The sequence below is a fragment of the Cornus florida genome, unplaced genomic scaffold, assembly GCF_030987335.1.
Source record: "Cornus florida cultivar Cherokee Brave unplaced genomic scaffold, ASM3098733v1 CherokeeBrave_3.0.0_Hap2_Chr04, whole genome shotgun sequence".
Lineage (NCBI taxonomy): Eukaryota > Viridiplantae > Streptophyta > Magnoliopsida > Cornales > Cornaceae > Cornus > Cornus florida.
In genome coordinates this window covers 95,969,330-95,983,626 of record NW_026775574.1, presented here as the reverse complement: position 1 = coordinate 95,983,626, position 14,297 = coordinate 95,969,330, and the positions used below count along the sequence as shown (strand labels likewise).

The following is a 14,297-nucleotide window of genomic DNA, read 5'->3' as shown; positions in this document are numbered from 1 at the left end:
TAGTACAGCAATTTAAAATCCAAAACCAATATCCAATTAATTACAGAAGATTTTTAAATGTTTCAGCAATTTAAATCCAACCAATTAACCATATAGTTGCAGGGGATGAATTAATAAATCAACAACTAACTTCCAGAGCCTGCATAGATTACATCTAACACATCAATGACCCCATAATATATTTAAGACCATTTTATAAATATATTACATCCCACTGGAATGCCTAAAAATAAGCTTAAGCATTTAAAACTTCATTCATCCACCAACCGTATACAATTGTACATAAGTGTTATACAGTTCGATCCGTTAATTTAGAATTAACCTTAAATTAATTTAGGGTCTTAATAACACCCAAAAATTAACTATTTAATCCCCCGTGAAGTCTTATTAAATTTCTAAAATTTAATCAAGCCATTTAGTTCCTTTCTCTGTTAGTAGCATACACCGTGGTATATTTTTACACTGCTTCATCCTTTGTCTTAAAGACTTAAACCATGCAATATTAAGTTTAATAACACTTAAAATTAACTACTTAGATCCTCTGTTAAGTCCCTACAGTTCATTAGAATCACTCAAAAGCTCAAACAGTGCTCAAAACACCAAACAGAGCCCTAAAACCACTTTCTGGACGTAACAACAAATTGGAGCCGGCTCTTGGAATGGAGGAGCCGGCTCTTCCCCTATTGGAGCCGGCTCCAATCCCCTAGGAGCCGGCTCTTGCTGAAGGGGAGCCGGCTCTTGACTTCCTAGAGCCGGCTCTCTCCCTTTTGAGAGCCTCCAGTTCATCCCTGCTCCGTTTCCGTCAATCTGCTCCTTCTCTGGTCAGTCCCTACCCTTCTGTTTATTTCTTAAACTGATCTTAAGGGTTTATTATCACTCTATTAACATCTCCAAGGTTTGATTACAATAATTTAAAACAATTACAAAGCTTAAGGTTGCTATTGAACTTACCAAGCTTCCAGTATCAAAACTGAAACTATATGCAGAAACAGAAACGGAACAGATTGCACACATATTTAAAACAGAATAATAACATCCCTATGAGTTCTGTATAACCCCAGTAGAGTTCCTATATTGTGTCTACAAGAGTTGCAGTCAAATACAGAAACTAAGGCTACGATGGAAACCATACGCTTAAAGTACAGAAAACTGAAACACCACTTGCATACACTGTAACAGATATTGAACACATACAGACCAACAATATAACACGTAATAAACATATTAATTCCAGTTTCTGCTTGATTAAACCCTAGAGATTATCTAGGTGCACAGAACACGGCCCAAAGGGAAAGAGGAAGATAGAACTTGCCTTTGTAATAGTTGGTCTGCTTTCCTCTGTTCTGGCCATACTGAAATACTGCTTAGCCTCCTATTACTTCTGTGTTTCCCTTCTCCTAGGTTTGGCTTTGAAACCTCAGTCGAGAACTCACAATTTGCTCTGTTATCTCAACCCTTACTCTGCATCTCTCTGTGTTTTGCAGATCCTCTACGTGTATATGCTATGTGATATATCGTAAAACCCTAGCTTAACGCATAATGGAGTATTTATAAACTAAATACTAAAACCCTAATCCTTGTCACATCGAGATAAAGCCCTAAACTTAATCCGAGTTTAGTTAGATATCAGATGCTTATGAGACGGCTCCAAAAACCCTAACTAAAACGTATCTAAAACCCTAGTTAATGGAAATTACATAATTACCCTATTCAAAAATTAAATACTTAATAAACAATTAATTTAAACCCATTAATTAAATCAAATAAGGAAGCAACGAATCACTTAAAACACATAAAATAAATAAAACAAGTAATTAAAATAAACCAACAAATAAAGAATTACACCCTTAATTAAAATAAACAATAATAAATCAATTAAATCAAATTATCCAATTAAGTCAATTAATGCAAATAATGTTAAATAATTCAACTAAGACAATTAAACAAAAATAATAAACGCAAATAAATAATTAACAAATAAATCAATTAATACACACAAATAAACATTTATTCAAAAAATTAATAAATAAAATAAAAATGAACATAAAATAACATTTAAATTCCAATTTTATCCCTTTTTAAAGTAGGGGTATTACATTCTTCCCCCCTAACAAAAGGAATTCCGTCCTCGGAATTCACGAAACTCTGAATTAGTTTTACTCCATTCCGTTGTGGATTCTGCCTCCGTGTAAGGGCTCCACTGATTTCCAAATCCGTAAAGAAAAATATATATGTCCGATATACATGACACACAAAAATTTTCCAACATGTAAGTTGTATTTAACAACTACTCATCCGCACCCAAATTTTGATATAGGGTATAGGGCCATATTCCTACAAGTTCCATAACATAGATATGTAAAACTTCTATGCATCCCATCCCAATGTTTGAAAACACAAATCGATAGGTTACCGCTTAAACGGAGAAACACCATCCATAACAAATCAATCTAATTAAGACATAAAAACTGACCTTCCTTAATCACGCTCCTTACTTTCGATATGGAAGACAACCCAATCAACTGTTCCTTTAATAGGAAAATCGTTAGTGTATGAATGGAATTAGTTACCATATCCTATTACCGCCTCCAAACTGCGCGTAATCCACTACAAAGAAGAGTATATCTCTCTAACGTATCCTTAAATGAAGTTAGGGTCTAATTGTATAACCCCCCCCGCTTCCATGTCAAACCAACAGGTAAGAAGTCTGCACCGTATAAAATACAAAACCTTTTACGTTATCATACTATCCTCCCTGTGCCAACAATATGAGAAGTGAAAAAAAAAACACTTACAACTTCCCATAAAAACCTAGGATACCTATCCCAAGTATCTCCTCCATTGTAAGTGCCATGTAGAACTAATGCGAAATCCAAAAGTGAACATATACTTGTGTCCCCGACCAATCCATACTCCTAATCCGGATTAATTAACAAAAATGAACACGTAATATCAAAATCGAAACACATAACAATCAAAATGACACATATAATAACAGAAATGAAACACGTAGATACACACAACACATAAAACAACCAAAATATAATCATTTTTAAGATATCCTCCATTCCAAAGAAAAAACCTCCTTTGAACTCAAGTTCGCAAAAGTCTGTTCCATAGTTTCGTTGGTAATTATCCAATCCTGAAACTGCTCCATTAACCGTAGCTTAACTGCACAATCGTTTGCTTAAGCAAATATCCAATGGCTTAACCCTCATCCACCTAATACGCAAACCGACTATCGTGGCTTTATTAAAGCAACTTAGCACGTACATCCTAATTCCTATACGCTCCAGAATGTGATATAAATCACGTCTTTGTTCTGACAAGAACTCCGTCCGGTTCCCAAACTCCCAAAGAGTACTTTTCAATTAACTCCTTAAGACATGATACGAAAATTCATCCATATGTAGATTGGTTCACACCAACTCTACCAGTATCATTCACTATACTACTTGTGAATGAAAACACATTTGTGCGATTCGTCATCCTCAAATTTCAATATCCCTTTTCTTGGATACGCCGAAATCTTCTTCTTCAGGATCCTCTTCAGAATCCCACTCTTCACTTCTCTCCTCTTTGAACACAACTGAAATTGTGTTGGTCCCGATAAACGGTGACCTACCACCTACACCTTAATCCTTCCTTGGCGTATACTTTCTAAGCAATGCTAATCTTGGAACTAAACCTTCAATTCTAAGTTCTGTTTCTTGCAAAGAACTCGACAACATACTCCTTTACTCCGTTAGGTCCGTATCGCTTTCGTCGTGGACCCCATCCTCCTCCTAGTGTCAACCATTCCATAACTATGGAATAAAATTGACATCCGTTCCTCCTAACGATCCGTAACAAGAGTACAACGAATCCTAACATGGCTCTAAGTTTTAAGAGACGCAACGCAGAAGTCTTATAACGAAAACACTCCTAAGGACACTAGAACCTGGAGTGCTCTGATACCAACTGTGATACCCCCGAATTTTCGGATGCGGGTTGGCCAGGCCCACGCCCGATTACCCGAGGATATCAAAACAATTAGCAATTTAATGAACACAGAATACAATATAGAGAACAAGAATAAATAAAATTTTGCTGAAAAGAACCTAAAATGATAATCCAATAATTGAAAACCTCAAAATAAATAATTTCATTGATAATTAAACTATTTTTGATACAACTGATCCACCAAGAATGGAAATCGTTCTCCAATGTATACAACTCGGGAATCCATCTAGTGGACCCCTAAAAACCAATGGTACTCAAAAGACTGGAACAAAACCCAAGTCTTAACATGAAATAAAATCCTACGCCATCAGTAGAGTGAATAACTGTATCTGCTCAGCACGATCAAGCTCTACAGCCCCGAACTGACGAACACCTGAAAAAAATGATAAAAGGGTGGGTCAGGCCCACTAGCAAGTTCTAATCTAACTGCAATCCATACAGTGACCTGATACGCAGATACACCATAGATACCTCACAATATCTATTTAGTCCATACATATATATATCCACACTATGGGACATTCACTGAACTACAGTAGGGGTCTCAACCTGAATAGAAGGCAACATGCGAATACGCACCCAAAGGTGGGCATGAGTACCTAGACCTAACAGGGTACACCCAACCTACTATAACCAGTTACACGTCCACTGCATATACGCACCCTAACCAACAAGTTTGAGACTCAAGCTCAACTCGTGGTACCATAAACATATATATCTAAACTCCGTTCCTAACCATTCACAAGAAATCCAATAAGTCATTCGGCGTATTCAACCGTACCGACTTATATATATATAAGGAGGATTTATTTAACAACCCGTTCCCTTATTCCAAAACAGGTAGGACTGAGTATTTTAAATCAGTCTGTCACTAGTATGCCACCGTCCCATACCGGTGCATACAATCCACAAAGTCCATATAATTGATAGAACCAGTCATACTGTTCACCAATTAAAATCCCTAAGGTAGGAATTAGCATTTTGAGCTAAACCATACCCAGTATGCCACCGTCCCATACCGGTGCATACCATCCTCCATATCCATGTAAATTACAACATTCAAATGATAAGCAAGTAATTTACAATGCAAAACCAAACCCAGATAATTGACAGAATTTTAATGTGAGAATTCAGCAATTAAAATCCAATACATAATTCCAAATAATTGGTCAAATTTAATATAAGAATTCAGCAATTATAATCCAATATATGATTCCAAATAATTGACCGAATTAAGTATAAGACTTCAGCAATTATGTTCCAATACATAATTCCAGGTAAATTACAAGGCATAAATAATAAGCATGTAATTTATAGTCCAAAACCAACCATCCACATCGTTGTAGAATAGTATTTAGTATTTCAACAACTTAAAACCAAAACCATGTAAATTACAGACTACGAATGATAGTACAGCAATTTAAAATCCAAAACCAATATCCAATTAATTACAGAAGATTTTTAAATGTTTCAGCAATTTAAATCCAACCAATTAACCATATAGTTGCAGGGGATGAATTAATAAATCAACAACTAACTTCCAGAGCCTGCATAGATTACATCTAACACATCAATGACCCCATAATATATTTAAGACCATTTTATAAATATATTACATCCCACTGGAATGCCTAAAAATAAGCTTAAGCATTTAAAACTTCATTCATCCACCAACCGTATACAATTGTACATAAGTGTTATACAGTTCGATCCGTTAATTTAGAATTAACCTTAAATTAATTTAGGGTCTTAATAACACCCAAAAATTAACTATTTAATCCCCCGTGAAGTCTTATTAAATTTCTAAAATTTAATCAAGCCATTTAGTTCCTTTCTCTGTTAGTAGCATACACCGTGGTATATTTTTACACTGCTTCATCCTTTGTCTTAAAGACTTAAACCATGCAATATTAAGTTTAATAACACTTAAAATTAACTACTTAGATCCTCTGTTAAGTCCCTACAGTTCATTAGAATCACTCAAAAGCTCAAACAGTGCTCAAAACACCAAACAGAGCCCTAAAACCACTTTCTGGACGTAACAACAAATTGGAGCCGGCTCTTGGAATGGAGGAGCCGGCTCTTCCCCTATTGGAGCCGGCTCCAATCCCCTAGGAGCCGGCTCTTGCTGAAGGGGAGCCGGCTCTTGACTTCCTAGAGCCGGCTCTCTCCCTTTTGAGAGCCTCCAGTTCATCCCTGCTCCGTTTCCGTCAATCTGCTCCTTCTCTGGTCAGTCCCTACCCTTCTGTTTATTTCTTAAACTGATCTTAAGGGTTTATTATCACTCTATTAACATCTCCAAGGTTTGATTACAATAATTTAAAACAATTACAAAGCTTAAGGTTGCTATTGAACTTACCAAGCTTCCAGTATCAAAACTGAAACTATATGCAGAAACAGAAACGGAACAGATTGCACACATATTTAAAACAGAATAATAACATCCCTATGAGTTCTGTATAACCCCAGTAGAGTTCCTATATTGTGTATACAAGAGTTGCAGTCAAATACAGAAACTAAGGCTACGATGGAAACCATACGCTTAAAGTACAGAAACTGAAACACCACTTGCATACACTGTAACAGATATTGAACACATATAGACCAACAATATAACACGTAATAAACATATTAATTCCAGTTTCTGCTTGATTAAACCCTAGAGATTATCTAGGTGCACAGAACACGGCCCAAAGGGAAAGAGGAAGATAGAACTTGCCTTTGTAATAGTTGGTCTGCTTTCCTCTGTTCTGGCCATACTGAATTACTGCTTAGCCTCCTATTACTTCTGTGTTTCCCTTCTCCTAGGTTTGGCTTTGAAACCTCAGTCGAGAACTCACAATTTGCTCTGTTATCTCAACCCTTACTCTGCATCTCTCTGTGTTTTGCAGAACCCTCTACGTGTATATGCTATGTGATATATCGTAAAACCCTAGCTTAACGCATAATGGAGTATTTATAAACTAAATACTAAAACCCTAATCCTTGTCACATCGAGATAAAGCCCTAAACTTAATCCGAGTTTAGTTAGATATCAGATGCTTATGAGACGGCTCCAAAAACCCTAACTAAAACGTATCTAAAACCCTAGTTAATGGAAATTACATAATTACCCTATTCAAAAATTAAATACTTAATAAACAATTAATTTAAACCCATTAATTAAATCAAATAAGGAAGCAACGAATCACTTAAAACACATAAAATAAATAAAACAAGTAATTAAAATAAACCAACAAATAAAGAATTACACCCTTAATTAAAATAAACAATAATAAATCAATTAAATCAAATTATCCAATTAAGTCAATTAATGCAAATAATGTTAAATAATTCAACTAAGACAATTAAACAAAAATAATAAACGCAAATAAATAATTAACAAATAAATCAATTAATACACACAAATAAACATTTATTCATAAAATTAATAAATAAAATAAAAATGCACATAAAATAACATTTAAATTCCAATTTTATCCCTTTTTAAAGTAGGGGTATTACAAGTCCTCCCCAACCCATTTGGCCTTTTTGATCTCTTAGATAAAGAGACCCCTCTGCTTTTCAAGCCACATGATAATGGGTTATAGGTTTTGAGTGAAACTATTGATTCAAATTCCGGTAATTTTAGTAATTTGTGCAATGGATTTTGCGAATTTTGATCTCGATTCGTGCTCAGCTCGGCTGTGGAAAAATCGGCCGGTGGAGACAATGGCAGAGAGCTTGGATTGGTGAAGATGGAAGGCGTGCAAGAATCGGCCGGCTGTGGAGAGCTTGGCTGTTGGCTTGGTTGTGGAGAGCTTAGGGCGGTGAGCAGCGGGCTGTGATGGTGAACTCGTGGCGGCTATGATGGTGAACTTACGGCGGCTAGCTCGGCTTTGATGGTGTCGGCTGTGATGGAGGCGGTGGTGAGCTCAGAACGGGGAGGTCAGCGGATGAGGCAAAAATAATGCTGACCATACCCTATATTAGGGGCTGAGGAATTTAACCTACCCATTCCTAGAAATAGAAATCTAAATAGTCATTTTGACTTGTGAAGCGAGATTGCCAAATCGAAAGCAAGGAGGCCATAGTAGGATTTCGGATGGAGAATGATAAATTTCTCAACTAAACTCCCAAGCCACTGGTGGCACCCAATCATGAGATGGACTGTCTTATAGAAGAATAGCCATACATTTTTCCAATTTAGTAATTTACTTACTCTGTTCCCAATTCCTTGAAACAAAACAGACCCATTTTCTTTTGGAAAGGTCACGGCTTCAATTAGGAGGAGATTATAATATGTTTACGATCCCTCCAAAGGGAAGGAGTATAACAGTTGGATTGTTTCTCTTCTTCCTCAGAGACCGTGGTGTTCAAATAATTGAGAGCTCAAATTTCTACATTACCTATATCAAATTACTGGGGGAAGCAAAATTTGTTTATTTGAAAATTTTTTCCATTGTCCGAACAATCTATACAAGAACATAAGCCATATATATATATATATATATAGAGAGAGAGAGGAAGGGAGAGAGGAGATAAGAGCTATGTTCATCTCGTGCGTCCCAAAATTCTTTTTTTTTTTTTTTTCGTTCAGGCCACATTCTAAAGAAGATCAACAGTATAAGGGCGTGTTTGGGTTGTTTAAAAGGGATGTGGATTTAATTGTTAAAATAACGGGCATTAGCGTCTTTTCAAGGTCACGAGGGCATTATTGTCATTACAATTATAGTGTATATCATGTGACCATCACGTGTTCACTTTAACAGTAAGATCCGACTGGAACAGTGACGGATGAGACTATCTGCAACAAAAATGCATAGGCCTTGGGTTAGTTGCATGCATAGGCCTTGGGTTAGTTGCAATTTTAGTAATTCAGGGGTTAATTGTTGATTCTCTAATAGTTTAGGATTTTTTTTTTTTTTTTTGGACACTTTTCCCTAAAATAAATACTAACATTAGGTAAAAAAAAAAAAAATCCCTTCCTTTTCACTTGTTCCAAACACACACCAATTAGCTTACTTGGCCAAAAAGAAAAAACCCAAACATTTCCTATATATAAACCCATCCCTTCACCGTCTCTATATCCTGACACCCAAAATCCCTAGAAATCAAGCTCCAACAATGGCATCTTCCAGATCCCTCATCTCAACCCTCTCTCTCATGAGGAGGCTCTCTCCACTGAATCTGAATACATCTCCAGTTTTGATTCGTTCCTTCAGCAAATCTACCCATCCAGAAACCAGTTCTGAGTCCCACTCCAAGTCCGATTCAGATACTCCAACAGACGGTTCAGAGCCTTCTCGCAAGAGTAAGAAAAAAAATCGATCCATCGAATGATTAATTTTTGTTGTGTTGAATTTGATTGATGATTTGATTCCTTTTGTGGTTGAGTTTGTTTCAGTGTGTCCCCTGGTGAATCGGTTCCTGAAAGAAGGGCCACCCCAGCCCTACAGCGAGCTGAGAGACGACGACGCCCTGTATGCGAGGCTGGACATGCCGGGGATCGGAAAAGGAGGGCTGAAGATGTGGGTTGAAGACAACTCTCTGCAGATCAAAGGAGAGGAGGAGGTGGACGAGATGGACGGTGATGATCCTCTGGTGGCTCCGAGGAGGTATTCCGGCGACATCGACCTCCCTCGGAACGCCTACAAGGTGGATGAAATTGACGCGGCGCTCAACAATGGTGTCCTCATGATCAAGATCCCAAAGATCAAGCTGGAGGACAGGAAAGATGTCTTCACCGTCAATGTCAAATGAGATTGTTTCCACTGTCCCTGTTTGGGGAAACAGGGTTTCTTAATGTCTTGTTAGGGTTTATGAAGTTTTAAAGAGAATTATATCTCTTGATTTTTGCTGGATAACATTGATGGAACGTTTATAATGAAAGCTTATGATTTTGTATCAGAAATTGGCTTCTGTTTTATTGTTATATTCTTATCTCTCTGTATGCTAACACTTTATGGAAGTAGAAAATATTGTTTAATTGCTCTATTACTAAAAAAATTTAAGAGAAACAAGTATGTAATATATAAATTAGCCAAAAGAAATTAATTTATGAAAAAAAAAAAAAAAAAAAAAAAAAAAGTTAAACGAGGGAAGAGAAATTATATGTTAATTTTGTGATTTTTTTACCCTGATGGTAATGTCAGTAGTTCTTTTTCAAGGCCTTCAATGGCACTAGCTGTTGCTTTGCAACAAAACTAGCTCTGTTGCTTTGCTTTTGTTGCATAGACTTCTCAGCACCCAAGAAAAAATTAGGGCTTATAGGACTTTTTTGTTTGTTTTTTGGAAAGATATTTTTGACATTGGAGAGGCAGATTTGAATTTAATTTCATGTACTTTGCATAGACCATGTCAGTCTACTATACACAAAAATGGAATTTAAGAGAAGATAGACTTTAGGAGTGACAGAGGTGGAAGGGTCTCATTTTTTTCCATTTGGTTCATAAGACTCTAACATTTTAGAAGATTCTTTCTCCCAAAACCCTATATATATATATATATATATATATATACACAGAAGATTGGACTGGTCCTAATGGGAAATTGGATTGGGCTAGATGTATAAATAAGAAAAAAAAAAAAATCTCTTTAATCAAAGGAGAATTGCTCAAAACTCTTACAATCATGTACTACATTAGTAGTTTAAAATGCATGTATGAACATAGATAACTCATTAAATACTGAATAAAGGTTCAAGCTCAATAAGATTAATTAAAGAAAAATTATTGCAACCTCTCCTTTAATGATGACTTTCTATTTACCCAATTAAGTTTATTTGATAATTAATTTGAATATTACTGAAAATAGAAAGCGACCCTTAAAATAAGATAAAATTTTAAGTGACACGGTATCACTCATCACTCAATACTAAACATTGAAAATTAAAAAAATATATCAAAAATTATTTATTTTTTAATAATTACCATTTAAAATTTTTTAACACTTAAAATTCAGCTGTTAAAATTTTAAATACTGTTATAAAACAGCACCTTAGTGTCCTCTTTTTAGTCCTTCAATTATCATGATGATCTATTTATCGGGGCTCCCCCGAAGCACTTGAATTGTTACATCTAATACAGAGATGATTGCCAGGGAAGTAATTAGCAAAACTGAATTGTTTTATGAGGCCTGTTCGTCATTTTTTTTATGAGGCCTGTTCGTCATTTTTTTTTTTTGTTTAGACTTGATGTCTTCTGTGGCCCTTATGTCCATTGGGCCTTTGCCATTGGGCTTTGGATATGCCCCCAAATACTTTTGTAAATTCTGTTTCATTTTTTTTTTTTTTGGAATTTGGATTGGACCATCAATCACTTCAATTCTTTTTCTTGTCAACTCCAGGTGAAATTAATATTCCAAAATTCACCATCATAATAAATTTAGGAGTACTCATATTAATTTATTCACTAAAATGCTTTATTGTCTAGACTGTAGTGGTATTTACTATTCATTGTAAAGTAATAGAAAGTAAATTGCTGTACAAACTTGATACATGTATACTAAAAGATATAAATATATTTTTAAGACAATTTTCAACCACATACTTGATACATGTACAAATTTGATACATGTACACTAAAAGGTACATAAATAAATTCATAAAAAACATAATGAACATATCACTAATTTTATTTTAACACTCCCCTTAATGTCATGTTGTGACGCTCATCAATTCTCTAAAATATTCAAACTTATCTCTTGGAAGTGCTTTGACAAATATGTTCGCAAGTTGGTATTTGCCCTTGCAATATTTGAATTGAATCTCATCATTTTCTTCTTCTTAAATTTCTTCCTTGTCACTTTTTAAATTGCATCTTCAAAGCTTTCTGGTTCAACAACAAAAAATATTGCAACTCCCATACACATCATGATGACTTTTCATTTTTCTTGGAGTTGAACTTGGAGACATTTCTTGTGTAGCTTCAAGAATATTTTCATTTTCTTGATTTTTCGATTCTTTATTGAAAGTGATGACTTGATCTTATACTTTCTTTTCTTTCTAATCACAAGAAGACTTCTCATTAAAGAGAACATCTCCATAAATAATTAATTTATTTTTAACCTTTTGATTTTGAACTATAATTCATAAAAATGCATTTTTCACCGGCTTCATTAAACTTATATCTTACTTCTCTTGAAAAATGAGCAAAAGAAATAGACCCATATACCTTCAAGTAATTCAATGATGGCCAGGGGCGGAGCCGGGGGTAGGCTAAGGGAGGCTTGGCCCCTGCAAGAAATTCATCTTTTATTAGTATGGGTTGAAAAACAGTTTAGTAGAACTTGTGTAAGGTAATGAGTACCTTTGGCCCCCGCAAGAAATTTTTTAGTTTATTCTATATATATATATATATAATTTATTATATCATCTTTACTTCTTTTAACATATTTTAAAATAAAAAATCTTGTTTTTCAGTTTTTCTGAATCTCTTGTTCCCTGGCATGTTTGTTTGTTTATTTATAATATATATTATTTTATAATGCTTTGACCCATTTTTTTTTGTTTGTTTCCTTCGTGTACCTCCACCCTACCTCTTCTTTTCCTTGAAATTTTGGGTTTTTTTTTTTCTTTCCTCGCTGCATAATGCGTATCTCACTCAGTCCATCAGATTCTCTCTTCTCAGTTCTCTCTCACTCAGTCCACTTTGGCCCCCCAGTTACACGATCCTGGCTTCCCCCTGATGATGGCTTCCTTCTGCTCCATGCTTCAAATAGAGTTTTGTTTTTCACCGTTTTTGTTGAACTTCTATTCATCAAGTAAATAGTCGTATTCACGACTTTAGCCCAAAAATATTTAGGCAATTCCTTTTCATGAAACATTGATTTTCAATCTCAACAATTGTTCTATTTCTTCCTTTTGTAAATTTATTTTGTTGTGAAATGTGCCCAACTGTTAATTGTCTCTCCAAGTCAATATCTTTACAAAATTTATTGTTAATTTCATTTGAGTTGTTCTTCCCACCTCTATCATTTTTTAATACTTCGATAAAGTGGCTACTTTGTCTTTTAAACAACTTTTGAAATTTTTTGAAAATAGAGAACACATTTTATTATTGTCTCATGAAATAAATGCATGTAATTCTTATCCATCGAAAAAATAAGTATGCACGTCATTCTTGAAAAATCATCAACAAAAATAATAAAATACTTATTACTCGCGCATGACTTGGTATTGTCATGGACCCACCCCTTCTCTCTCTCTCTCTCCCTCTCTCCTACTACCCTCTCTATTTTCACATGGATTACTTTTATTACACACATCAATTAATAGAAAAAACAGAGAGATTGAGTTAGAATTCAACAATTAAGGAAAATGAGATTGTGGAGGAGCAAAATCATCAGTTATAAGTAGTGCGCATGGATGAATATCATCATCTACCGTTATTTTTCATCATCAATTTATTACAAACAATGGTGCGCCTTATTAAAAGTTAAAATAGTAAAAATTAATTATGATATTCTAGAGGGTATTCTAAAATAAGTAATTTATCAATTTTTTTAGGATATACCAAAAATAACTATTACGGTAAAAAGTTAACATATGAAAATCAAATTAAAATGTGTGTATATATATATATATATATTTGTAAATCTGAGTCATAATAGATTTACATAAAAATTTTAGATTATTTATTTTTAGCATCGGCGTTTTATACCTTTTGTGTAAAAATTCATCCCCTGATAAAAATCAATTAGGGTCATGCCTGGACCCACATAATTTTTACAAACCTACTTAATATAGAGTTTATTCCTTAATGGAATGAGAAAGATAGAGGATAAAGGAAATATGCTAATGTGGTTATGTAAAATGGTTCGGTAAAATATACAATAATTTTATACATTGATGTCATGTTGAAAAAAAAAATAAAATAAAATTACACATTATACGTAACAGTATATATTTTACACAAAAGAGTAATTTAATATACAGAAATGCTCTAAATTATCTTTGCTTTACAAAAACTTTTCAAAAATAATAATTTTAAATTCTAGAGGGTTAATTTTGAAAAAGTAAGACTCTGCAAACAAATATTTATGTTGGGTCTAATAGCCCGTTTGGTATTACTTATCTTCTGTTTAAGCGCTTTTATTTTTAAAAATTGCATTTAGATGTATTTGCTAATCATTAAAAATACTTTTAATGATTACCAAATTTAGCTTAATAGTGTGTTTGAATGAAGCTAGAATAAACTGGTTCAAGTAGAGGTTTTGAATATTTTAAGTAATTATTTTTCATTGGCTAATTATGTCCTTTTTAATTTTTTTTAAAGACAATTACAATCATTATTTAATAAACTTGATATTATCAA

General features: G+C 34.3%; 1 protein-coding gene across 1 annotated transcript; it reads left to right on the top strand.

Moving 5' to 3' along the window:
* Positions 1-8,494: 8,494 nt before the first annotated feature.
* LOC132304046 (26.2 kDa heat shock protein, mitochondrial-like) lies at positions 8,495-9,916 on the top strand. Its single transcript, XM_059801550.1, has 2 exons — positions 8,495-9,295; positions 9,389-9,916. The coding sequence occupies exons 1-2, from the start codon at positions 9,109-9,111 to the stop codon at positions 9,742-9,744; spliced, it is 543 nt and encodes a 180-aa protein (XP_059657533.1). The 5' UTR covers positions 8,495-9,108; the 3' UTR covers positions 9,745-9,916.
* Positions 9,917-14,297: the final 4,381 nt, after the last annotated feature.